Source organism: Rhinopithecus roxellana, chromosome 17 (genome assembly GCF_007565055.1).
Source record: "Rhinopithecus roxellana isolate Shanxi Qingling chromosome 17, ASM756505v1, whole genome shotgun sequence".
Taxonomy (NCBI): domain Eukaryota; kingdom Metazoa; phylum Chordata; class Mammalia; order Primates; family Cercopithecidae; genus Rhinopithecus; species Rhinopithecus roxellana.
This window is the reverse complement of record NC_044565.1, coordinates 19,847,568-19,874,799: the sequence shown is the minus strand read 5'-3', so window position 1 is coordinate 19,874,799 and position 27,232 is coordinate 19,847,568. Positions and strand designations below refer to the sequence as shown.

Genomic DNA, 27,232 nt, shown 5'->3' with positions numbered 1-27,232 from the left:
GCACTGAGTTCTAGAGAAGAAAGGTTGGTTTTAAAAGCAATGTACCCCAGTCTGGGCAATTTGGAGAAATCCCATCTCTACTAAAGATGTAAAAAATTAGCCACACGTGGTGTGTGCCTGGGGTCCCAGCTACTGGGGAGGCTGCGGTGGGAGGATCTCCTGAGCCTGGGAAGTTGAGGCTGCAGTAAGCCGAGATCACACCACTGCACTCCAGCCTGGATGACAGGAGTGAGACCCTGACTCAAAAAATAAAATAAAATAAACAATAAAAATAAGTAAACAACAAAAAAGCAATGTACCTTATCACAACATCAAACTGGTTCAAGGTGTGGCCCAGTTCTAATCCGTGCAGTATTCCTCCGCTTCCAATAACCACACAGCGCCGACAGGTCTTGGCTTTCAAGTGTTCAGGGAGGTCATGCTCCGGCAAGAGTTCCAAGAGGGTCTGGACTTTACTGGAGAACTTCCGGAACCCAAAAGGAGGATCGTACTTGGACTCAGCTTCACTATCTTTGGGGGCCTTCTGCACAAAAGGGAGTAAGTCCACGCTATACCTGTGCTCAAATAACATCGCCATTGATGTCTTGGCAAACTTGGGACGACATTCCTTCTGCAAGACTTGCTGAGCATATTTCTGAGCTCTCTGGAATGAAATCACACCAATCTGGGTTTTAAAAACTCTCCTGCGTTAAAAATATACTCTTCTAGATGACAATTTGTCCTATGATGTCTGATGTAGTTCCCGTGTTGATTACTGTCTTTTAACACAGAATATTTGCTTTTTAGAGTTAAGTTAGGCTCAGAAACTTGAAGAAACAACCTGGGAGAATCACATGACAAGGAGATAAACACAGCAGGCTATTCATTTCATTGCACAGGCAAAGCAAGAAGGACTCCCACCTCCCACTCCCTGCCTAACATTGTTCAAATACATTTGGGGTAAAAATGTACTTTGGGGTATTTAAGACTTCATGTTTCATAAAATTCTGATACAAGCTATAATCTGGTTAAATATTGAGGACATTATGCTATGTGAAGCCAGTCACAAAGAGACAAATACTGTCTGACCTGCCTCATATGAGGTATCTAAAGTAGTCAAATTCATAAAAACAGGAAAGAATGGCGGTTACCAGGGTTGAAGAGAGGGAGAAAAGGGAGTTGTTTAATGAGTACAGGTTTCGGTCTTGCAAGATGAAAACATTCTAGAAATTTGTTTCACAAGAGTGTAAATATACTTAACGCTGCCAAATGGTACATTTAGAAATAATTATGATGGTAAATTTTATGTTTTTTTTAAGTCACAATTAAAAAAAGATTTCATATATCAGGTTCTCATCTAGCAGGATGACGAACAGGCTTATTTATCAGTTGAGGCACAGAACCTCACAGTCTAGAATGCAAATTACCTGAAATAGAATCAGGGAACAATGTCTCCTTGACATAGAAATTGCATTGGTTTCAAAGCATTTTCCCAGCCTGCATTTCCATATGCATTTTAATGTTTTGCCTCAGCCAGGAGCTGCCACTAAATGCCAAGTTCATTAGCCCAGTTGAATGTACCAAACCTCAGAGGAAAGGCGGGCACGGCAGCTCACACCTATAATCTCAGAACTTTGGGAGGCCAAGGTGAGAGGATTGCTTGAGCCCACAAGTTCGGGTCTAGCCTGGGCAACATAGTAAGACCCCACCTCTACACAAAATTAAAAACAAAAATAGGCCAGGTGTGGTGGTGTGCACCTGTGGCCCCAGCTACATGGGAGGCTGAGGTATGAGTATCGAGTGATCCTCGACCTGGAAGGTTGAGGCTACAGTGAGCTGTGATCGTACCACTGCACTCCAGCCTGGGTGACAGAGGGAGACCCTGTCTCTAAAATAAAAACAAAAACATGACCATCCTGGCTAACATAGTGAAACCCCGTCTCCATAAAAATACAAAAAAAATTAGTCGGGCACGTGGTGGCGGGTGCCTGTAGTCCCAGCTACTCGGGAGGCTGAGGCAGAATGGCATGAACCCGGGAGGCAGAGCTTGCAGTGAGCTGAGATCGCACCACTGCACTCCAGCCTGGGCAATAGAGTGAGACTCCCGTCTCAAAAAACAAACAAAAACAACAAAACAAAACAAAAACAAAAACACAACCTTGGGGGAATATGGTATGTGTGTCCATTTACCCCAGTCTTCCTCTTGGCTCAGTTGGACAAATGCTGCCTCAGAACCCCGTCAGGTAGTTCTTCCTAATCTTTGTGCTTTTTTGTCCTTGTCTCCGTATTTAGCAGCCTTGGCTCTGCATTACCCCCCTATTCACTACCTTCTCGCAGGCAGAAAAATGTGTGTGTGTGTGTGTGTCTGTGTGTAATCCTATGTTTACTGGTATATTATTAGGAATTTAACATATCTCTTCAATTTTGTCAGTGTCATTATGAGGATTATTACTGGGGTATAGGTTTAAATGTTCGCCCCAACTGTGTTTTTCCTCAAGGTCTTGTTATTTTTATTTTCTGATTTTTGCTTAATATATTTTTTTAGGAATGCATCTATCCTATTATAGCGGAAACAATATATTATAGCTTTGCTAAGTTGTTAGCATCTGTGAAGAGAACACTGTCTACATCCCAAGGATCTGACCTCATTTCTGAAAAAGGAACTGATATTCTTGGAGCCTCAGAAACGCTGCTGCAGACACCATGCATAGCCACTGCCTCAGTTCACCCTCATGACACTATGGCACCTTGCAAGATGATCATTAGTGTCTTCACTTTGTAAGAGGTCTGAACTAGCACAGCAAACCTGGCTCCTAAAACAATAGCCTCTACCTATAGAAATCAGCACACAAACACCACCGTTGAGAACAAACATTTAAATACGAATCGGCATCTTCATGAGGAATCAGCAGGAAAAGCAAGCAAGGAATCTGCCATGACCCTGAGCCTCAGTGGAGGGGCTCACCCCGGCCAGGCCTGCCCAGCAGGCGATGCTCTGGGTGCTTAATGCCAAGCTGGTGGAGGCACGACACACAGAGCAGCCACCCACACTGCACATTCATCTCTAAACCCTAGGCCCGAAGGTCATGAATGGCAATTTTTAGAGACCTAGAGGCCTAACTCTCCACTAGAGAATCATATCCCAAGTGTCTGGTTTTACAAATCTCCTAGGACAGAAAGGAACATCTGAGAAGTGGCAAGAGGGACCCGGAGAAGCTCACTGATGGCCACAGGACTAGAAAGAGGTGCATGAGTGAGCTGGATGCTCGCCAGGCAGCCAGGTCTCCTCTTCAGAAGCTTCATCTGGAGAGGAATGAAATTTCATTCCATTTCCATTCTCACCAAGAGGTCAATTTCAGGCTTCAAACTTAATTTTCTTGTCTTTTCTTTCTTCTTTTCTTTTTTTTTTTTTTTTGAGACAGTCTCACTCTGTTGTCCAGGCTGGAGTACAGTGGTGCAATATCAGCTCACTGCAACCTCTGTCTCCTGGTTTCAAGCGATTCTCCTGCCTCAGCCTCCTGAGTAGCTGGGATTACAGGCACGCGCCACGCCTGGCTACTTTTTGTATTTTCAGTAGAGACAGGGTTTCACCATGTTGGTCAGGCTGGTCTCGAACTCCTGACCTAGTGATCCACCTGCCTCCACCTTCCAAAGTGCTGGGATTACAGGCGTGAGCTACCGCGCCCGGCCCAAACTTAATTTTCTATACTGTGGGCAGGGCACATGTCTCAGTAGTCACCTTCTGACTGTGACCCTTCCTGCGCCTAACTCGTGGCAGATGCAGTAAGTAAATCCTGAGTGAGTGTTCTACATGCCCCGGCAACGTCTAAAGCCACAGCAATTCCTTGTCCTCTTTTGTTTCAACTTGTTTAACAAATCTCCACTGACTGCCTGGAGACAGGGCTTTTTCTGTAGAGAGCTCACATGGAACTCCATCTCACAGCCTCTCAGAGCACGAGGATCACATGGGCCATGTCTTCCACTCTGGGATGGTTTCTGTTCTTGCTTCAATGGCGCGCAACCAGATATTGTGTTGGGGGCTTCCTCAGAGCTTGTCCCACATCTTAAAATAGGGTTGAACCGGCATCTGTCTCAGCTGCTCTCCTCCCTCTCCACTGCTTGCCTGTGGTTCACAGCTCAGAAGAAAATGCCTCAAGGGGAATGCCCCACCTTCAGGAGCTGCAATGAAGAGAGGAAGCAGTGTGACTAGGCCGTGAGGACTCCAGAGCTTCCAGGAAGGCCTCGGAAGCATCAGCTGGGGCCCGGATGGCATTCATCCAGATGAGGCTCACTGGGAAGCCGGAGCTGGTGACTCGTAAAATACAAGAACTCCCGTTGGTCTCAAATCCAGGGACAAAAATAAAGGTTTAAGTTTTTAACATCTTCCAGGCTGAGTTTGCAGGCTGCCCATGATGAAGACAAAGTACACATCTGGTAGTGCCAACTGTGAATGCTGTGGCAGCGTGCCATAAAACATCATGCAAAATTCACAGAAGGGCATTAAAAACAAAGTAATTTTCCTCAGCAAAATCCCCACTTTCATTTCCACTCTGAAATTTTAAGGACAACCCTTCTCAAATATACGAGTAAGTGGCATAATTCTTAGTAAAAGGCAATGTTCTATTGCACTTATTATTTTTTTTAAAAAATCCGGAACAGGGCAGAACATTCAGATCGAAAGAAAACTCCTGTCTGGAGTTAATGAGATGTGGGAAGGGGCTCAATTCTGTCACAGACTGCGTGATCTGGGGGCATCAGTGACCTTGTGGAACTTTCATTTCCCACACCTGGAAATGCTGGAGCTGGTCGCTTCCTCGCAGGGTGCTCTGATGCCCAAAGCATTTTGCCCAGTACGTGGCATGTGTGGAGACTAGTATGATATCACACAAGGACAGTAACTGAGGGTCAAGTTATTGCCATATTTTACTCACATTTAAGTTATAACTTTTACCCAGTTAAAAGCAGAGAAAAATTTAAATAACCAAGTCACAGAAAGAACACTACAGTATAAACTCAACCAGTCGGTGGCAGCCTGGGGTGGGGGTTGAGTGCAAAGGGGCTCCAGGGAACTCCCTTGGGCCATGGGAATGTGCTAAAGTGGGATTGGGGTGACAGAGGCGTGGCTGCATAAGTTTTTAATACTCATCAAATAATGGGCTTCAAAGGAGTAAATCTTACATAGATTTCATCCCGTCAACTGTTAGAAAAAAAATAATCAGGAGATCTGGAGGCTGGACTCAGTTCTAGATTGATTTAACTAGCAGCGTCGTCTTTGTTAAAGCGTTTCTCCCTAGGTCAAGTCTTCAGTTTTCTTACCTCTAAGACATCCCAGGAAGACCTGGAGAGGGGGAAGCAGCACTAAGGAGAGAAAAGACTCGGTTTGGAGGTGCTGGTGCCTGGGCTAACTGAACGCCTCAGCAGGGAGGACCCCGCTTCCTTTAAAGGCACGGTGTAGAGAAGACGACGAAGAAGCAGCTGAGTCCGTTTGGCCATAATTAACTGCACGCAATGCCATCCGCAGGGAGATTAGGTCTTTAGCTCTCAGAGAGGAGAGAGGGCCAAGCTCAAAATGCTGCTACGACACAGCCCAAACCGAAACTGACATCAACGTTCCCTCATCTCTCTTCAAACATCTTTTAAGTGCAATTTCACATCTGAACCACACTTTCAAAGTGTGCAGACATCCCTTCAGAGCCCACTGGTAGTCTTTTTAACAACTGGCACACTGAGGGACATATTTAAATAGAAAATACAAAACCCACAACTGTCACAGCCACACCTCCTCTGCTGCAGTCATGCAGGCGGGGACCAGTGTCACCAGACAATGCTCACGTCGAGCAGGGCTGGCAGGGTCCCACTCACAGAGTTGCTGAGTGGAACCAACAGAGCTAACACGGTCCCACCCTTATGGCTCTGAGACCTTCTTCTGCCAATATACATCCACAATAATTCAAATTTGTCCATGTGCTCTTGTGGTAAGGATCAAATCCCACTGACTGCCTGGAGACGGGATTTTCTTTGTAGAGCACTCACACTCGAACTCCATCTCACAGTTACTCAGAACACGAGGACCACACAGGCCATGTCCTCCACTCTACTCATGCTTCAATGACGCACAACCAGATATCAAATTAAGGAGCTGCTTCGTGCTTAGTGTACCATTCAAGGCCTTCCGCTATCTGGCCCTGTCTCATTTTCAGTCCCATATCCTGTGATCCCTCCTCCTCAGATCCTTAGTGATAGGCAACTCTTGCCATTCCCCTCATGTGCAAAGCCTTCTGAGGCCTGCACTTCTGCACAAACCACCTCTTCTGCATGGAAGGAAGCAGGACATCTTGTCAGTACTGTTTTGAAAAGTGGAGCATTTAACAAGGTCAAATGTTAAAAACCTACTTTAAAAAAGTCTCTAGTAACACAATAAGACATCCTCAATTCCACCATAATTACAGCAGGCTTTCACTTTCTATTTTACTAATTTCAAACTCACAGAGTTTTACAAACATGTTTGATTTACAAAACTGCCCCCCATTCCTTCCTCTTTCCCTGTGAAAAATTACAGGGGACTTTCTCCTTTACTTATTTCTGTATTACTTGAATTTTCAGTGTTTTTTAAATAATTGAAAAAAGTAACCTTTTAGAAGTCGCTCAGCACTGGGGTGACATGGTAGATGGACACTGTGGGCTGCTGCTCAGTTTTGCTTAGGTGGCTTTGGCCTTCTCCAGGCAGGTGTGGGACTGCAGAGGCCAACTCCCCTATCAGAAGTCCTCCCATTCCCCTCATCAGTGATTGGTCAGGAGTCCTCACTGAGGCCCATCAAGGCAGGGCATTGGCATCTATGAGGGCTGCTATCAGTCCAGCCATGAGTTTAGGTCTAAACATTGGCCCAGCAGCCTAATGAAAGGACTTACATTCCATGGTTCAGGGAGAAGGGGCAGGGAGCTGGTGCTGGGATTTTCCCTGTCTACCAGTGGATGTTTAGGGTTGAGGAGAACTATCAGTCTTGTTCCTCACATTAAACCTAAGGTGCATTACTGAATGCACTCAAAGAATTACATGTTATAACTAGATTTTCTGTACAATCTAGAGTTCACAGATAATGGAAGATTGCACTGTGATTCAAGTACTACCTCCCCTTCCCCCTGAAGCTGAATATAAATAAGTGCGTATTAAGTAATGTAAAATATTAAGCACACAACCCCTGTCTCCCAAGACCTGGCCTGGAAAACAAGTGGGAAGATGAACAGCTGAAATCCTACAATGATAAACATCAGGATTAAGGCATGAGGGGGCTCTCTCACACACAGAGAGGGATGGTCAGGGATAGCCTCTTAGAAGGGGTAACCCCTGACCTGAGATTTGACTTAAAATATGAATAACAGAAGGGGGAAAGGCAGGGAAAGGCTCTAGGCAGCAAAGAAAGAAAGATTGCAGCAAATAGAGGAAAGTTCTTTTTTAACAAATGGTGCTGGGACAACTGGAGAACCACATGCAAAAGGATGACCCTGGACCCTGACCTCACACTGATATCGTTTGGATCTGTGTCCCCACCCAAATCTCATCTTGTAGCTCCCATAGTTCCCATGTGTTGTGGGAGGGACCCAGTGGCAGATGACTGAAGCACAGGGGTGGGTCTTTCCTGTGCAGTTCTTGTGAGAGTGAATGGGTCTCACGAGATCTGATGGTTTTAAAAACGAGAGTTTCCCCGCACAGCTTCTCTCTTTTGCCTGCTGCGATTCATGTAAGACATGACTTGCTCCTCCTTGCCTTCCGCCATGATTGTGAGGCTTCCCCTGCCACGTGGAGTTGTAACTACAATTAAACCTCTTTCTTTTGTAAATTCCCCAGTCTCGGGTATGTCTTTATCAGTAGCAAAAATGGACTAATATGCCACATACGAAAATTAATGCAAAATGAATCAAAGACCTAAATGTAAGAGGTAGTACATTATAAACACACTAGAAGAAAACTTAGGACTAAGCAATGGTTTCTTAGATATGACACCAAAAGCACAAATGACCAAAGGAAAAAACAGGTAAATTGGGTTTCATTAGAATTCAAGGCTTTTGTGCTAAAAATGATACCATCAAGAAAGTGAAAAGACAACTTAGAGAGTGGAGAAAATACTTGCAAATCACATACCAGATATACAGGACTGGTATTCAGAACACAGAAAGAACTCTTACAATTCAAGAATAAAAAGTCAAATAACCCAATTTAAAAATGGGCAAAGGATCTGAATGGGCATTCCTCCAAAGAAGACACACACACATACGGTCAATGAGAGCACATGGAAAAGATGCTCAGCATCATTAGCTATCGGGGAAGGGCAAATCAAAACCACAATGAGATATCACTTAACATCTATCAGGATGACAGCAGTAAAAAAGAAAAGATAGTAACAAATGTTGATAAAGATGCGGAGAAACTGAAATTCTGGTACCTTGCTCACCAGAATGTAAAATGATGCAACCATTTTGGAAAACAGCTTGGCAGTTCCTCAAAAAGCAAAACATCATTACCATATGACACAGCAACTATATTCCTAGTATATACATAAAAGAACTGAAAGCAGGTACACAAATACTTACATACACATGTTCACAGCAGCATTATTCATAATAGCCAAAAGTGGACACAACCTAAACGTCCACAAACTGATGAATGGATAAACAAAATGTGGTATATCCATATAATGAGGTATTATCCAGAAATAATAATGAAGTACTGATACATGCTACAACGTGTGTGTACCTTGAAAATATTATCCTAAGTGAAAGAATCCAGTCACAAGAGACCATGAAATGGATAACATGAAATGTCCATAATAGGCAAATCTACAGAGACAGAAAGTAGATTACTGGTTGCCTAGGATTTGTGGGTAGGGGGAAATAGGGAGTAACTACCAATGGATATGGAGTTTCTTTTGGGGATATAAAAACCTTCTAAACTTAGATCATGGTGATGGCTGCACAATTCTGTAAATCACTAAAACCACAGTGTATTGCACAAAATCACTGCACTGTCTCCCTTTTTTTTCTTAGTGTCTCGTTCTGTTCTGTTGTACAGGCTGGAGTGCGGTGGCATGATTATAGCTCACTGTAACCTCAAACTCTTGGGCACAAGTGATCCTTCCGCCTTAGTCTCTGGAGTAGCTGAGACAATAGTTGTGAGACACCACACAAGGCTAATGTTTTTATTTTTAATAGAGATGATGCCTTGGTATGTTGCCCAGGCTGGTCTCAAACTCCTGGCCTCAAATGATCCTTCCTGCCTCAGTCTCCCAAAAAGCTGGGATTAGAGACAGGTGCCACCACGCCCGGCTGTACTGTATGCTTTAAATGGGTGAACTATACGGTGTGTTAATTATATCTCAATAAAGGTGTTTTGAGGACAGGGCATGGTGGCTCATGCCTATAATCCCAGCACTTTGGGAGGCTGAGGCAGGAGGATCACTTGAGTCCCTTGAGTACAGGAGTTTGAGACCAGCCTGGGAAACATAGTAAGACCCTGTCTCTACAAAAAAAAAAAATTTGGCAGGTATGCTGGTACAAGCTATAATCCTAGCTACTCGGAAGGTTGAGGCTGCAGTGAGCAATGATCAGGTCACTGCACTTCAGCCTGCGTGACAGTGCGAGGCCCTGTTGAAAAGGAAAGAAAAGAAGCTGGGCACAGTGGGTCACGCCTGTAATCCTAGCACTTTGGGAGGCCGAGGCAGGTGGATTACCTGAGATCAGGGGTTCGAGACCAGTCTGGTCAACATGACAAAACCCCGTCTCCACTAAAAATACAAAAATTAGCTGGGCATGGTGGTGCATGCCTGTAATCCTACTCAAGAGGCTAAGGCAGGAGAATCACTTGAACCCAGGAGGTGGAGGTTGCAGTGAGCCAAGATTGTGCCACTGCACTCTAGCCTGGGAGACAGAGTGAGACTTCGTCTCAAAAAAAAAAAAAAAAAAAAGAGAGAGAGAGAGAAAAGCAAAGAAGAGAAGAAGTTCACCCAAGGACCTTTGAGGGGTTGAGTGTGCCTAAAATACATAGAGCTGGGACAATGGAGGTGGCACAAAGAGGTTGGACAGATCAGTAGGAATCAAGTCATGAACGGTCTCATGGGCCAGACTAAAGAGTCTGGGTATTTTCCTGAAGGTAAAGGAGAGGCATCAAAGAGTTTTGAGGAGGGAAGCAACATATTAGATTCAAATTGTAGAATACGACTACTCCAGCCACAGCAGGGCATCGCTGGATGCAGGATGGCAGGTAAGGAGATGCACAACCAGGGCAATGGGAAGAGCAGGAGACTCTAAAGGGCAGCCCTGGCTCACTACGCCTTTCCCTGGAATACCAGGAACTATGTATTTTTACAGACATAGTCCCTACTCTCAAGTAACTTATATTTTAGATGGCAGGATGAGAAGCTCACATGAATTAGGATAATACCGATGGACTCTGGCAAGCTTCAGAGGAGCTTGGAAGTAGCAGTGAGGTTCAGTCTGAAAGTCACGGAGTTGGGGAATGGCGGGGCTGCATGCAGGTGTTCTCTGACAGCCTTCTGATTGAGACAACTCCACCCAGAATTCAGAACTGGGAAAGCCCCAGGTTACGAAACCAGCCTCATTTTCCAGTCAGGCCCTGGCGAATTGCTGAGAACCATACAATCTCAGACATGGAAGGGATCAGAAAGGTCCCTGAGCCCCTCCCTGTCTGATGTCTGAATTCTACCTACAGGACCTCTGGCTTTCTTTCTTTCGTTTTTTTTTTTTGAGACAGAGTTTCACTCTTGTCGCCTAGGCTAGAGAGAAATGGCACCATATTGGCTCACTGCAACCTCTCTGTCTCAGGTTCAAGTGATTCTCCTGCCTCAGCCTCCTGAGTAGCTGGGATTACAGGTGCCTGCCACCACGCCTGGCTAATTTCTGTAGTTTTAGTAGAGATGGGGTTTCTTTTTTTTTGAGACGGAGTCTCGCTCTGTCGCCCAGGCTGGAGTGCAGTGGCCGGATCTCAGCTCACTGCAAGCTCCGCCTCCCGGGTTTACGCCATTCTCCTGCCTCAGCCTCCCAAGTAGCTGGGACTACAGGCGCCCGCCACCTCGCCCGGCTAGTTTTTTTTGTATTTTTTAGTAGAGACGGGGTTTCACCATATTAGCCAGGATGGTCTCGATCTCCTGACCTCATGATCTGCCCGTCTCGGCCTCCCAAAGTGCTGGGATTACAGGCTTGAGCCACCGCGCCCGGCCAGAGACGGGGTTTCAACATGTTGGCCAGGCAGGTCTTGAACTCCTGACCTCATGATCCACCCACCTTAGCCTCCCAAGGTGCTGGGATTACAGCTGTGAGCCACCACATCCGGCCAGACCCCTGACTTTCTTAAAGACCTCCAGAGAGTCACCACAAAGGCGGTCTGTTTATCCCATCTTTGGATGCCTGGGACTGTCAAACCTTTCTCCTTTGAGCTTGGTTGCCACCCCCTGATACAGAGCTCTGCCATTAAGGCCACCTGGGCATGCCCATCCTTCTGCAGCCTGTATCGGGGGTGGCATCTCATTGACACTGACTGCCATGTGCCCTGCACCAGGTCTTCTCTCCTTAAAGCTACGCAGATGTTCCTATCCCTTCCATGATTCCTCAGGGCGGTGATCTTGAGTTTCTCGTCTGCTCATTCTCACAAATCACTAGGATTCCTTAGGGGAGCCTTAACAAGTAACAGCCTAACAACCAGAGCACTTGACTGACCATTGCAAAGACAAGCAGACCATGTGGCTTAAGTTCAAAATGATCACAGGAAGCCGGGGCACGGGTTGACACATGGCCCTGACTGGACAGGAAAACTACCAAGTTGATTTCCCCCAGGGTATTACTAAAACACACCTTCTCCACCCTGTGCTTGTGGAATAGTATGCTTGGCCTTGTACAGGAAAGCTCACCTCTCTCCTCAACTGACCCAGACTTTAGAAAAATCACTTTGCAGTCAGTCGGTCAGATGGTAATGGACAGGAAAAAGAGGATGCATACAGAGTGGAGAACAGCAGCAAAGAAACAAAGGGAAGAGTTCCCAGCCCATCAGTAAGCCTTACCAAGTGCCATCGTTTAAAGACTTTCTCAGGAGACAAAAACAGAGACCGGGTGTCTAAAACCTTTATCCAAGAGAGCTGTGAAGGGACGTGGAACTGGAAAGGATGGGGGGAGGTATGTTTGCAAGGCCAGACAGTGCAGGAGGAGACGGAAACCTGAGCAGAGGGTACAGGGCACATCCTACTCGACCAAAGCAGATGTGTTAATGCTGATGAAATGAAATGAGCCAACAGACACCTGAGGACACCTATGCCGGGAAGGCTGGCCCTGCGACAGCAAGACCCCGAGACTCAATAGTTTTGCAGAAGCCAAGCTATGCCTTTGCTAACTAAGCTCTTCATTTATTTGTTTATACCTGTCTGTACCACACAAAAAAAAAACAAAAAACAAAACAAAAAAAAAACTGGAGGCACTTCAAAGGATGCACAAATTAACGTAGAAACGTAAGAGTAAAGATTAGGACCAAGAAAGGAATTTTGTGTATATTGTCTTACTCAACTTCTACATTTCACAGCTGAGAAAACTGGGACTCAAAACAATCAAGTCACCTGCATAGAGTTTCACCATTACTAAGTAGCAGTCAGATTTGAATTGAGGTAAAACATTTCAGCTCTTTCCTCTCTGCACCATGCTGCTTTTAACTTTGGGCTTCTCTGTGGACACTCCCTACCCAGGCAGAGAGCAGAGTGGTCAGGAGCTCAGACTCTGAAACCACACCACTGAGTTCAAGCCTGGGCTTCACTACGTACTGCCGCAGGTGACCCTGGGCAGGTTAGTAAATCTCCCTGCTCTTCAGTTTCCCCGCCTGTGAGATGGGGATGATTGTGCAACTACATCACCAGGAATGTGATGAGAGTTAAATGAGCTAACATTGCTAATACACTTTTAGAACACCTCCTGGTACACAGGAGCACTAAACTACATTATAAACTAGCAAGCTAAACTAGACATTAACTTGGGTGAGCAGCTCAACCTTTCAAGCCATCATCTGTAAGATGGAGATGGTACTGCGATCTCTCCCAGTCACAATGACTAAATGAGATAATATATATACAGCATCCATACATGTCAGTTATCATTCCTCCCATGCTAATTTATTTAAAATCATCTCTTCCTCCATCCTGGGCTAAATGTTATCGGATAATCCAGCAACTAAAATAATCAGTGAAATGAGCATTCGATATGTCACTTGATTTGGAAACATAAATGTAAGCGGAAAGAAAAATCTTGCAATGTAATGTGAATTCATTAAAATTAAAAATAAAACATAGGAAGGACAGATGATATTAAGAGAATTTCTGGCCAGGTATGGTGGCTCATGTCTGTAATCCCAGCCCTTTGGGAGGCCAAAACAGGAGGATAGCTTGAGCCTAGGAGTTCAAGATCAGCCTGGGCAGCACGGCAAGACCCCATCGCCACAAAAAAATTAAAAAATTAGCCAGGCATGGTGATGCACACCTGTGGTCCCAGCTACTCAGAAGGCTGAGGTGGCCGTGTTCTTGCCATTGCACTCAACCCTGGGTGCAGAGCGAGACCTTGACTCAAAAAAAAAAACAAAAACAAAAAAAGGGAGACAAGCAAACAAGAAGAGAATTTCTTTGTTGTTTACTTTACAGCATCAGGACAAATTAATTCCAAGAGGAGCCCTAGAGCCTGTTGGGTTGAGCCTACCTCATCCCACATCCCAGCTGCAGTAAATGGGAGAATGCTACTGTGGAGTAGTTAGTGGTAGGTTTTTAGAAGAAGGTTGTCTTTGGTTTTGGAGTGCTGAGATTAAGTACTTTCCCCTCTGTGTTCAAACTTTTATTAACATATATTTGTAACATAGTAGACTAATGATATTATAATTTAAGCATATGCTTGGCAATGTTTTCATTTAAACCACACCAATGGGATATCTAACCTTTACACGGTCAGGGTCCACATAATGCATTTTTTTCATGTCACATTCTTCAGTAGTATAATTTAACTTGAGGATATAAAGGATCCACACTCCAAACACAAGCAATGTACATCTGGAAAAAAATCAATTAGGTATTATGATGTAGTCATGTGAGAATCATGAGATGCAATGTGAAACTGAAAACGGAATCCTAAATGAGTCTGCCTGCTATGCAGCATAAAACTACAATCTTTACGTTGACGTTGGGGTGAAAGGAAGGGGCCATTTCCTATTTTCCTGACAAGATAAACTAGTCATTTATGACTGTCTTTGTTATAAGCAAACACAGAATAACCTTTTTTTTGCAAGAGCACTGTAACAAAACCTGAATCACAATGCCAATTATTGAACTTCAAATCAAGTAATAGACTTGAGCGATAGAATCTTGGCTTCAATCTTTTGTGACTTTAAAATTCTGTCAGTCCTTAAAAAAAAAAAAAAAAAAAAAGACACAGTCTATTCATAGTATTTCTAAAGAATTCTACCCAGAAGTGAGGCTGACTGGGAAGTGAGATCATTAGTTACCCTTAAGATGACCTAAAAAATATTTTTAAAGATCTGATAAATTCACACTATTATATGGTTTAATACACACATACACACACACACACACACACACGACTTGGAGAAAAGAGCTGAGTCTAGTCTTAGTTTTAGAAATCTCATTTTTACTAAGTTCTCCAGTGACACAAACCACAAGCTAAAAAGTTCCAACCAAAGTTTAAGAACCACTGCTTTAAACAATTCTGTTCTTGAAAAAACAAATGTAAGAAATAAGTAAAGAGAAAATAATCCATTTGCTAAACAAAGGGGCAGTTTTTTTTTTTCAAAAAAAGCATCTAGCATAATACTCTATACATAATACATACAAAATATTTCTTAATATTTGAGGATGAGAATACAATGAAGTGTTGGTGGGAGCGTTTTTAAAACTTTAAAATTCTAATTTAAACAGGCTTCCCATGACAACTTGGACAAGCATCTTAATTCTTCCCTTGTGTACAATGGGATTGTGTACAATGATAAGTGAACAGGATGCTATCAATTTGTGTAAAAGTGGATTTGGGCAGGGGGCATGGCAGAGCACACACACACACACACAATATTTCTCATATACACAAGAAACTGGTGACACTGGTTATCTTTAAGTATGGAGGGGAAATGGGGAGCAGGGATGAGAAGCTGTTTCACTGAGACTCTTTAATACTTTTTGAATTTTTAATCTTGTAAACCTAATATTACCTATTCTTCTCTTCAGCCCCAGAAAAGGTGTTACATTCAGTGAATATACTTCCCTTATTTTAGTTAAAAAAAAAAAAAAAGAAAAAGAAAGAAAGAAAAGAAAAGGGCGTGAAGGCAAGCCCAGTGTCTGTAGCATATATCAGACTGTGCCTTAATTCCCGGTGTGAGTCCACCTCACCTATAGCCTAAGCAGCACAGGACGCAGGTCTATCTCCCCTGCTGCCTTGTGGCTGGTGTCCAGCATGTCAGGCACGTTGTGGGCCTCAATAAATACTGGTTGGTGACTAAAGGGAGGCTGAATATGACATAAGCTTTATTCTTATAAATTTTCTTTTTTCCTACACCTCCTAAGTCAGTAAAGTGAGACAGAAGACTAGATTGCAAGATTGGATTTCTATGTTTAGACATGAAAAAAGGGCAATTTTCAACTGGGTTTGACTGGTATATATGTTAAAAAAAAAACCTGCCAAGTTCCTCCTTCATTAATTCTACCACTTATTAGCATGTAAGGGTGACCTGGCTCAAACACCTGTTATCATTTTTAGTATTCGATATTTAATAGTATTCAAGTGCCTTCAGGGAAATTTAATTAACCATATTTTAGATTAACTTACAATAGCTAAGGGAAAAGCCCTCTTTTGTTAAATAAGGGCATGAAGAGCAGTGCATGGTGAGAGTTGCTCTCCCAGGCAACCAGGCCAAGGTACAGGGCCTGAGCAGCTACTGGGCACTGTGCACTTACCAATTTTATACAGTCAGCTGTTCAGGCCCACTCCAGCTGTGCACTCAGTCTTCACTCAGACGTGCCTTTGAATGAGCCTTTGACCAAGTGTGCCTCTCCAACATTAGCCATCTTGAGACTCTCACTGAATTTTTCTCCTCCTTCTACACAGTTGACCCAAAGCAGGGGGATCTACAGTCCCAGGGGCGGTACTTACTTGAGGATGTCTTTTAATAACAAGCTGGGTCTTCTCATCTTGCTTTGAGCTCGGGTGTACCATTGCAGGGAAGGCCTTGAGCAATCACTTCTCAGTTTCATATATGTGTACTCACTTGGCATTGCTGGGAAGAGAGGGGAAGAGTGAAGAGGGCAGTGGGGAGAAAGAGAGGGGAGAGTCAGGAGGATGGATTATGGTTTTCAAAGAGCCTTTATATGTTGCATCCATACCATGGAATACTATCCGGCAATAAAGAAGAATGAACTGTTGTTACATGCAATAAAGTGGATGAATCTAGAGGGAACTATGTGGAGCTGAAACCAAAATGTTACATACTGTATGATTCTTAACAACATTCTTCTTCTTCTTTTTTTTTTTTTTAATTGAGATGGAGTCTTGTTCTGTTGCCCAGGCTGGAGTGCAGTGGCACCAATCTCGGCTCACTGCAACCTCTGCCTCCCGGGTTCGAGTGATTGTCCTGCCTCAGCCTCATGGGTAGCTGGGATTACAGGTGTGTGCCACCATGCCTGGCTAATTTTTGTATTTTTAGTAGAGACAGGGTTTCACCATGTTAGTCAGGCTGGTGTCGAATTCCTGACCTCGTGATCCACCTGCCTTGGCCTCCCAAAGTGCTGGGATTACAGCCATGAGCTACTGCACCCAGCTGATTTTTAACATTCTTAAAATGACAAAATTATAGAAATGGAGACCAGACTAGAGAGTGTCAGGGGCTGTGGAAGGGGAGGTAGATGTGGCTATAAAAGGGCAACACAAAGGGATGGAGATGTTCTACATCTTGACTGTATCCATGTCAGACTCCAGCTGTGATATGGTACTATAGTTTTGCAGGATGCTACCAGTGGGGGAAAATGAGTAAAGCGTACATAAAATCTCTCTAGACTGTGTTTTACAATTGCATGTGAATACAATTATCCTAAACTTTAAAGTTTATTTTTTTAAAAAAGGACTTTTACCTTTTAGAGCTACATACAGAAATATCTACAGATCAAAGAGCGAAAATGAGATCTGCTTCAAAAACTCAGGAAGGTGATAAGTGGAGGGCCAGGGAGAATAGATAAGACTAACTTTAAGCTGGTAACCTATTAAAGCTGGGAGATGGGTACTAGGGCTCACTACACGATTCTCCCCATTTCTGTGTATGGTTAAAATTTATATAATAAAAAAGTTTAAAAAGAAAATTACATTAAAAGCAGAAGTGTTACATCAAGAAAAAAAGAAAAAAAGAGAATATGGCAATTTAAAAAAACTTTTCTTAAAAAATATGTTAATTGTGCCTGCCTATTTATTCTTTTTTTTTTTTTTGTATTAAAAGATGTTTATTTAGAAAAGAAAAATTAGCTTTGACAAGAGACACCTGCACATTTGTGTAGCCAAGGAGATGTCAGAGCAGAGGGTGAATCCTTCATGGAGACTGAACACACCGGTGGCCAGCTGTGGCAGCGACAGTGAACACATGTCAGTGTCGGCCTGGGGGCAGAGAGGCTGAATGCTTTAAGTCTGATGGAGAGCCTGCCTTGCTCAGCCCTGTTACTACGTGGAAATCACTGTACGCCACACATGTGCAACTTACAACTCTCAGGTTTCCTGAATGTGTTTTGGAGCCACTGGCCGGTGGGCCGCAAATACTTGGAAGCTACCATGATGCTTCACACATGACGATCATTTTGGTAACTCAAAATATAAATGCGGGCTTGGTGCGGTGGCCCACGCCTATAATCCCAGCATCATGGGAGGCTTGAGCCCAGGAGTGTAAGACCAGCCTGGGCAACATAGGGAAACCCTGTCTCTATACACAGTAGTTCGCCTGGAGCCACAGCTACCCAGGAGGCTGAGTTTGGGAGGATCACCTGAGCCCATGAGATCGAACCTACAGTGAGCTGTGATCGTGCCACTGCAGTCCAGCCTGGGCAAGAGAACGAGACCGTCTCAAAAAAGCAAAAAACAAAATGTAAGTGCGACAAAGCTCCCGGTGAGATGCTGCGGCTACTCCGCCATTTATGCTAAAAACAAAAAACTAAAACCTATACAAACTTGAAAAGGTGGTTTATAACGGGGATGTGAGGGTTACTCTTGGCTTGGTTAAACCAAGCATCTAGCAATGCCCAGGCCTATGCTGTCCCTAGCAGCACCTGGAGAATCTGAATGTCGCAACAGCTGACTACAGAGGGGACTCTACAGGGGAAGTGTCCTGTGCACCAGTCAGACCGCGGCTGTGCTGAGGGACTCGGGGGCAGATTCTGTGCTGCTTGGGTTCTTAGGCCACAGTTTGATCTTCACATTCATTATTCAAAATCTTCCAGCAAGGATTAGAAATCAAGACAACTGAATGAAACTCGGGTCTGTTTTCCTCGAAGTGTGGTCCTGGGCTCAGGTGCTCACATCGGAATTACATGATTGTGCAAAACTTGGACTGCCCTGTGTCCCTGGAGACCTCGAGCTTGTTTTTGTCTCGGACCAAGATGGCCTCATTTCCATACTGTGAGTACCACATGCTTCGGCTCCTGCTCAGGTATGTCCCAGGTGGCACCAACTCCAACTTCTGCTGTTGCTGCTGCCAGATGAGCAAGGAGGTGTCTCTGTATCGGAGGCGGGCGTAGCCTTCAGACAAGGCCTTCTCTGCCAGGGGGACGCGGCCACTCATCCCCTCCCCTGTCCCGCTGGACTCCTGGGAATCCTGCTATTCTGAGATGGCCCACGAGTGGACAGCTGCCACAAGCTTCGCACTAAATTAACGGACAGCTTTCCCAGCTTTGGGGTTTAAGGAGCCCTCGTTTAATTGAATGGTAGAAATTAGGAATTCAGCCCATTTGCAGGCAGCGTCCTCAGGAGGGTTGTGTGGCAAGGAAATGAGGCGGCCTTGCCATTCTGAAGACACCTGAGACCCATTCAGGGGACCGCACACAGGTCAGAGCAGCGCCCAGCCACAGCTCTTCCGGGTGCAGCTGTGTGGAATTGATAAAGACGTGGCGTCACACCCTGGGGGGTGATTCTGCCACCATGGCCTGGACCACTGAGCTTGAAGAGATGGATCCAGCGCCCTGAGGAAGGGACATGGTGGCCCCAGACGCAAGCTGCAAGGAGCTCCGGTGGCACACCCTGCACGCATCTGTCCGAGACGGCTTTCAGGGCAGCGGCTGTTCTGACCCACCCTGGGGATCCGGCCCCAGCGTCTGTTCAGGTCTCGTCTCTCCCCAAAGATGCTCCCGTGGGGCAGCCTGGGAGCTGGGTGGGGAGTGAGACGGGCGCCCAGTGCCAGCTTTTTCAGTCACTGGGCGGTGCTGGGGAGGCTGCCTGTTGGGGCTTCAGGGTCTCCATCTGTGAAACAGGAGCCAGCGGCGCTTGAAAGGGCGCGGGTTCCCGGCGACGCCGCCAGGCGTCAGCCCCGGGACCGGAAGGGGCCCCCAGGGCCGCCTTTCTGCTCCGAGCATCCAGCTCCCGGGAGGCCCCGCGCGTCGCGAGCCTCGGAGACAAGGGCAGCGGGGCGAGGCGCTGCAGGGCTCCCCTATTTATTCTTTTGAAATAATTTTATTCACAATTTTCAAGTTCTAAATAATATTCCAAAGGGTACTGTAGTAGAAATTGGTCTGCCTCCCCCATATATTCACTTTCCCCTAACTCTCAACTTAATAGAGCTCTGGATTTTTAGTGGGGGCATAGTACCTCCCAGAATGAAGACTACATTTCCCAGCCTCCCTGGAGATAGGACTCAAGACTAAGTTTTAGCCAATGGGATATGAGCAGAAGCATCCTGTGCAATTCTCAAGGTGCATCCCTTGGCATACTCTGTTTTCTCCTTTATCCCCTCTTCCTCCTGACTGAAATATGGACATATGATCTGCCACTCTGGACCACACAGAGAGGACATTACTCAAGGATGGTGGAACAACAAGAGAAGGAGCTGGGGCCCCTGGGACAACCCCATAGGGCAGAAACCTGCCACTCTACTTCTGGACTGGTCTATGATAGAGGAATAAGCTTCTGTCTTGTTTAAGGAATTGTTAATTAAAGGCAAAGTTATATCTTAACTAATATAGGCACTAGTTATTATTATAATAAATGCATATATTAATTTAAGAAATAATGTCTTCACTATAGTTTTTAGTTGGATGGAAGAAGTTATATCTCATTCATTAATCACTTTATTTTTCCCGTTAGGGTTTTGCCATCTTCTTTGAAAAAAATTCAAGTTGTTTTTTTTTCTGCTACTGTAAACAATCTCTTCCTTAACTCCTTAATTCTAATTCTGTGTAGCAAGAATTTTTATCATTATGTATAATTCTATCAAAATAGTTTCAGTAAGTGTTGAGGGCCTTGATTATAAACCTTTGCTGAAGAATCTGCTGATTTATTAAATGAGAAGTTAGAACAACCGAGATCCTGGAAGGTTTTCAAACACCACAACTCTGTGGTTACTTCATGTATGGTCAGCCAAGTGGTGGGAACCAGCAGGCTACCTGTAGCCTGTGCATATTTAAAATGGAAGCTTCTGAGATGACTGGAATGATACTCACTTCATACCAAAGTGGACCTCCAGAGAACAAAGATGACTGTGGTAAGAGTATGAGAAAGACTCTGGGGCCTCCGCCTCCACGTGCTCTGTTGCTGAGCCATACAGTGCTCTGGCTCTTGTTCTACTCTGCCCGTCAGACTATAAGCCTGTAAATATTTTCCAAATTCTCTCTTACCAGCTGGCTTCTCATGAAGTTGTGATCCTAGGATGTGCTGGTGAAAGACTGGGAGACAATCTTTCTTTTCCCCTGACTTGGTGAAGCTCTGGACAGCAGTAGTAGCAGGCAAGGGAAGGTGTCTACATGTGACTCCTGCAGCAGTCGTGGGCATTTGGGTTCTTGGGTTTTTAGGCAGCAGATGCCGTGGCACTTCCAGCAACTTTGTGACAAGTACAAGCTTCAGACTAGGGGTGACAATGGCTTCCTGAAGACCAAATCCATCTAATGCGGACCTCTCACCTAAGCCCAGACCTATATACCTAATGACTTGCTTGCTATCCTCACCTCAGGCAACATTCCTAAACAGAACCTGGCATTTTCTTCTATTCCTTTCATTCCTTGGTATCTGAACCACCCGTTCAGCCATAAGATGAAAACCTGCAGGTCAACCAGACTTTCATTCTCAATCCTAGTCAATCCCCAGGGCCTGCCGATAATACCTCCTGAATTTCTCCTGTTCACTACATGCCTTTAATAGAAATCACTCACCTGGAATGCCCTGATCTCAATTTTGTCTTCTCAAAGCCATCTTTCAAAAATACATTTTTGCCTACTTGTTCCTAGCTTATTTCAGATTCTGTAACTTCATGTGACAAACTTGTCTATCACACTGCACAAAGAAGTACTGTTAGAAACCTGGATGTGCCAAATTGTTGCTTCAGTGCCTTTGCACATGATGTGCCCACAATCTGGAATCCCACCCAACAATCTGCCTGGTGAACTACTTTTCATCCTTAAACCCAGCTCAAGCATCTCTTTCCTTATCTCTGAGGTCATTTTTCAACACCACAATTATCCGTGGGCACGTCCCTATCTCTGTTTACCAAAATGAACTGAATTTTCTTTTGCAGACTCCTGGAGGAATGAGCTGCAGAGCCAGAACTCTGTTCACCTTTGTATCCCTAACACCTAAGACAGAGATCGGCACACAGCAGCCCCATAAGAAACATCTCAAATGGAATGAAATGTGCATTACATGTCTGTAGCCTGACATCAAACAAGATAAACTTCCAAGAAAAGCATTTTCTCAATACTGGTTAAGAGTAAAACTAAAACTGAAGGTTAACAGAAATTATAATGGCAAGAATAAAGCATAAACTCTATTGAAACATCCAAATGTCCGGGTGTGGTAGTTCACACCTGTAATCCTGGCGCTTTGGCAGACTGGGATGGGAGGATCACTTGAGGCCAGGAGTTTGAGACCAATCTGGGCAACCTAGTGAGACCCTGCCTCTACAAAAAAAAAAATAATAAATGAAACATCTAAAATGTCCAACAGCAGGAAATTTGGTGGTAAATTACAGCACAAACTACATGAATACGCTACAGTACTTAAGATCTCACTATACAGCAGGGTCTCTGACCGACAGCATCAGTGTAACCTGGAAGCAGGTTAGAAATGCAGAGTCTCAGGCCCTGCCCCAGCATTTTAATGAGATCCCGGGACATTTATGTGCACATTAAAGTTTGAGAAGCACTAGCTTAAAGTACTCAGTACTTACATTTATTGACACTGAAAAATGTAAGAAAAAGGCAGTTTTATAAAAATCTATGCATCAGGCCGGGCGCGGTGGCTCAAGCCTGTAATCCCAGCACTTTGGGAGGCCAAGACGGGCGGATCACGAGGTCAGGAGATCGAGACCATCCTGGCTAACATGGTGAAACCCCATCTCTACTAAAAATACAAAAAACTAGCCGGCGAGGTGGCGGCGCCTGTAGTCCCAGCTACTCGGGAGGCTGAGGCAGGAGAATGGCACGAACCCGGGAGGCGGAGCTTGCAGTGAGCTGAGATCCGGCCACTGCACTCCAGCCTGGGCGACAGAGCGAGACTCCGTCTCAAAAAAAAAAAAAAAAAAAAAAAAAAAAAAAAAAAATCTATGCATCTACACATGTAGTTATCTCCTGGGATATATCTATTAAAGGTATGTGCTCTGTGGTGGGCAGGCATATGCAAACCCACCCCCATAGGCCAAGGAAGAGGCTGACAAATCTAGTTTCTCAGAAAGAAATCCGTGATGGGGACTTACAAACAGAGGCCATGTCCTGGGTGGCGGCGAGACAGCATAATGGTTGCCCATGCTATTACTCCCCAGACTGAGGGCTTATACATCCAGGTCTTATACACCATACTGAAGGAATGTATAGGACGTTGACATCCAACCGTCAGGAAAATGCAAGTATTTGCCGAAGGGCAGGACTTATGATATAACTGCAAGACTATTTTGACCTAAGGGCAAGATTTACAGTAAGTATGTGAATGTAGAAACCTTAGAAGCCTTCCTGGGACTGGGGTCAGAAGTCAACATGGCAGATTAGCATCAAAGATGGGGTTGCTTTAGCCTCCACAGTATGAGTTTGACTTCCCAAGAAGTTTCATCAAATCCCTCTACTTCAGCTCAGCAGGTATTACTTCTTCTGATTTGCAAGGGACCATGTGGATTCCACGTCCCTCAGCGTCACAAGAGAAGGGCCAAGCTGGGTACAACAGACAAACAGTGGAGTGGCCTTTCCATGATCCGTTGGAGAAGCCAGGGCTTATCAGCTGAAAGTCATGATCACCTTGGTACCATCTGGACTGTTTTCATTCATTTCTTTTGTTTGCGATGTTCTGTTTGGTGAAAAGGTGGCAATTGAAGGTTGGATTATATGAACATTGAATCAGGGACATGCTTTGTTAATTGCTAGAATAATTGTGTCATAAATTTCAATAGCAATCATATTTTTGTTTTTTGGTTTGAGACGGGGTCTTGCTCTGTCACCCCGGCTGGAGTACAGTGGTGTGATCACAGCTTGCTGTGGCCTCGACCTCGTGGGCTCAGGCCATCTTCCCACCTCAGCCTCCTGAGTAGCTGGGACTACAGGCACACACCATCATGCCAAGCTAATTTTTGTATTATTATTAGTTTTTTTTTTTTTTTTTTTTTTTGTATAGACGGGGTTTTGCCATGTTGCCCAGGCTGGTCTCTAACTCCTGGGCTCAAGCGACCCACCAGCCTTGGCCTCCCAAAGTGCTGGGATTACAGGTGTGAGCCATCATTCCCAGCTGGCAATTATACTTTTTTGTTTGCTTGTTTTTGAGATGGAGTCTCACTCTGTCGCCCAGGCTGGAGTGATCTTGGCTCACTGCAACCTCTGCCTCCTGGGTTCAAGTGATTCTCCTGCCTTAGCCTCCCGAGTAGCTAGGACTACCAGCATGCACCACCATACCTGGCTAATTTTTGTATTTTTAGTAGAGACGAGGTTTCACCATGTTGGCCAGGCTGGTCTCAAACTCCTGACCTCAGGTAATCCACCCACCTGGCCGGCAATCATACTTTTAACCAAGAAAAAATGATCAGACTGCAGGGGAAGAATGTTCATATAGCCATAGGTAATTATAGGTGTAGAGGCATATGGAAAAAAGTACACCTGTCATCAACAGGTGGTACAATTGTTTTGTTTTTGTTGTTTTACAGATAGAGCCTTGCTCTGTTGCCAAGGCTACAGTGCAGTGGTGTGATCATAACTCACTGCACCCTTAAACTCCTGGGCTCAAGGAATACTCCCACTTTGGTCTTCTCAGTAGCTGGAACTACAGACACGTGCCATTGTGCCCAGTTGTTTATCTGTAGAGATGGGGTCTCTCTATGTTGCCCAGGCTGGTCCCAAACTCCTGGCCTCAGGCGATGCCTCCGCCTCACCTCCCGAAGTGTCGGGGTTATGGGCGTGAGTCACCATGCGTGGCCTGGTGGTGCCATTTTGAGTGAGCTCATTTCTTTTTGCATTCCTTTTTTTACTACCTGAATTCCATGCATTACCAGTTCTATTTCTGAAAAACTGAAACTATCTTCACTTAGGGAGGAAATCCTTAAGCTATGATTGAAATTTAAGCTATGAAAAGACATTTGAAAATCACCCAAACAAAATATTTTTAGGACCCCTTGATCATCTCTTTAGTATGGGACAAAAATATCCCCCAAATTAAGCATTTAGACTTAAAAAGCAGAAACAAATCATGAGGAACTTCACTAAGAAAGGACCACACGTTTGCTGAGCTGGAAAAAAATAGATTTATGGAGATGCAAAATAAAGGATGTCGGCACTCAGCAAGTCCAGTTTGCCTCAGGGTGCAGAAACTGGGCTGCCTGCTCCCTTTCTGTGGAAGCCTCACTGGGCTTCCAAAGAGATGGTGAGTGAATCCCTGATGGACAAAGGATGACAGAGGCCCCTCCCTTCAGAAGGCTCACACTCTCACCTGATCTGTTCTGGCACTGCAGCTTCAGCTAGAGACACAGGGTGTCACAAACACCTTCCCACACTAAAGTCACCCAGCCAATGGTGCGTGCACACACACATGCACACACAGCCTCCATTCAGTTAAGCAAACGAGACCCTCTCCTTAATTCAATTAACTTACATAATGTGAATGCTTGGGTTAGAATAATAAAACTACAGATGTGCCCTACTTACCAAAATTGCTTATATGGATATTCCTGTATGCATGCTTTCTTTTTTCTTTCTAACACTAATCATGAGACACGTGATTCTTCATAAGTTTATACTTTTGAATTACATGTTTGTCTTGTCTCCCCCACTTAGAATGCAGATTCCATGCAAGCAGGGGTCTCTGCTTTGCACACCACTGCCTTCACAGTGCCTAGGACGGGGAAGAGTTACATAAAGAGCATCTGTATCTGTTTACTGAATAAATACGCAGTCTCTTATGAGGGTTTTGGAGGCGATGGCAGTTACAGGCATTCCTCCAAGGCTTTTGTTGGCAGACCATCACAAGGCTGCTCTGTCTTTTTCTGTCCTGTGGCTACCTCCTCTTTCTCCTTTTTCATCTCCTAAGAGTTAGGATCCCCAGGGCTTAACAATTTGATCCTCTTCTCACTCAGGTTTCCAGGAACAGCCTCCGCATCATGGTTTCACCAACCACCTTGATGCAGAGAAGGCCTGACTTTCAAAATTATATTTTTCTACCCACATATTAAAATGTAACAGATTCTTCTTAAAGAGCCCATATAAAGAAATAATTTTTTTGTGTGTTTTTTTAAAATGATAAATATACACTTTTTTTTCTGAGACGGAGTTAGGCTCTTGTTGCCCAGGCTGGAGTGCAATGGCACCATCTTGGCTCAATGCAACCTCTGCCTCCTGGTTTCAAGTGATTCTCCTGCCTAAACCCCCCAAGTAGCTGGGATTACAGGCGCCTGCCACCATGCCCAGCTAATTTTTGTATTTTCAGTAGAGACGGGGTTTCACCATGGTCTCAAACTCCTGACCTCAGGTGATCCACCCGCCTCAGCTGCCCAAAGTGCTGGAATCCTAAATGTTTATGGAATACATGTGATATCTGGATACATGCATACAATTTACAATGATCAAATCAGGGTAATTAGGATATCCATCACCTCAACCATTTATCTTTTTTTTTTTTTTTTGAGACAGGCTCTCACTCTTTTGCCCAGGCTAGAGTGCAGTGGTGCAATCATGGCTCACTGCAGCCTTGACCTCCCGGCTCAAGCAATTTTCCCACCTCAGCCCTCCAAGTAGGTAGACCTATAGGTGTGCACCAACCATACCCAGCTAATTTTTTTAATTTTTAGTAGAGACAAAGTCTCGCTATGCTGCCAAGGCTCATTTATCATTTCTTTGTATTAGGAATATTTCAAATCTTCTCTTCTAGTTACTTTGAATTACAGAATAAATTACTGTTAACTATAGGTACCCTACTGTGCTATCAAACACTAGAACTTATTTCTGTATTTTCAATAATTCTTAAGGCCCAAATGAAGACATATAAGGGCAAACTTGGGCTTTCAATTTGTAAGACATTTAACTTCTTCAAAATTAAGAATTAACCATTTAATATAAGAGTATAATAAATACCATAAAGCAGTACATGATGTATTGCCAAATTAACTATAGAGATTAATTACTGGTGCATGAGTAAGGCACACTGATATTTATTGAGAAGGATAAGCCTGCATATGATCTCACTACATCCTAAAAAAACTTATATCACTGGATTGCTATCCGCATTTAACCTGCCAGAGGATACACATGGGTAGACACAGAGCTGAGAACTCCAGCCCACATCTACCCACCTCCACACCCATGCCTTTCCAGCAGCAAAGTGGTCAGGATGGGGAGGACCTGGAACAACAGGAGGGTATTTGTAATGTTGGGAGGGGGCTGCATTTTAAAATAATAAAGTCACACCAGGGCATAGATGGTTATAAATAAAAATCTGAAGTTGGGAAAGCAGAGAATAAACCAACATGGCTGCAGTGGACTGTGTGGGAAGGCGAGCAGGTGCAGCTTATAGGCTAATA

At 44.5% G+C, this 27,232-nt stretch overlaps 2 protein-coding genes across 12 annotated transcripts in view; both read right to left on the bottom strand.

The window, feature by feature from the left end:
• The window catches only part of ST3GAL5 (ST3 beta-galactoside alpha-2,3-sialyltransferase 5), an 80,438-nt gene that overhangs the window by 8,445 nt on the left and 44,761 nt on the right, over window positions 1–27,232 (bottom strand). For 5 of the 11 annotated variants that reach the window (XM_030921210.1, XM_010381992.2, XM_010381995.1 and 2 more), the window contains 3 exons: window positions 16,168–16,291; window positions 13,949–14,060; window positions 300–643 (listed from right to left, as the gene is read on the bottom strand). In XM_030921210.1, coding sequence (XP_030777070.1) covers window positions 300–643; window positions 13,949–14,060; window positions 16,168–16,289 — 578 coding nt within the window. In that variant the 5' untranslated portion in view covers window positions 16,290–16,291. Of the gene's footprint in view, window positions 1–299; window positions 644–5,295; window positions 7,948–13,948; window positions 14,061–16,167; window positions 16,292–22,942; window positions 23,004–27,232 lie in introns of those variants that run through there. The other 6 variants (XM_030921211.1, XM_030921213.1, XM_030921212.1 and 3 more) reach the window with 4 other exon arrangements.
• LOC115894271 (putative uncharacterized protein BRD3OS) lies at window positions 17,477–20,330 on the bottom strand. The gene has a single exon (XM_030921216.1). The coding sequence runs from the start codon at window positions 18,827–18,829 to the stop codon at window positions 18,575–18,577; it is 255 nt and encodes an 84-aa protein (XP_030777076.1). The 5' UTR covers window positions 18,830–20,330; the 3' UTR covers window positions 17,477–18,574.

Bases quoted from the DNA above. Each gene is read 5' to 3' on its own strand.
- LOC115894271 (XM_030921216.1), bottom strand. From the start codon at position 18,829: ATGAGTGGCCGCGTCCCCCTGGCAGAGAAGGCCTTGTCTGAAGGCTAC.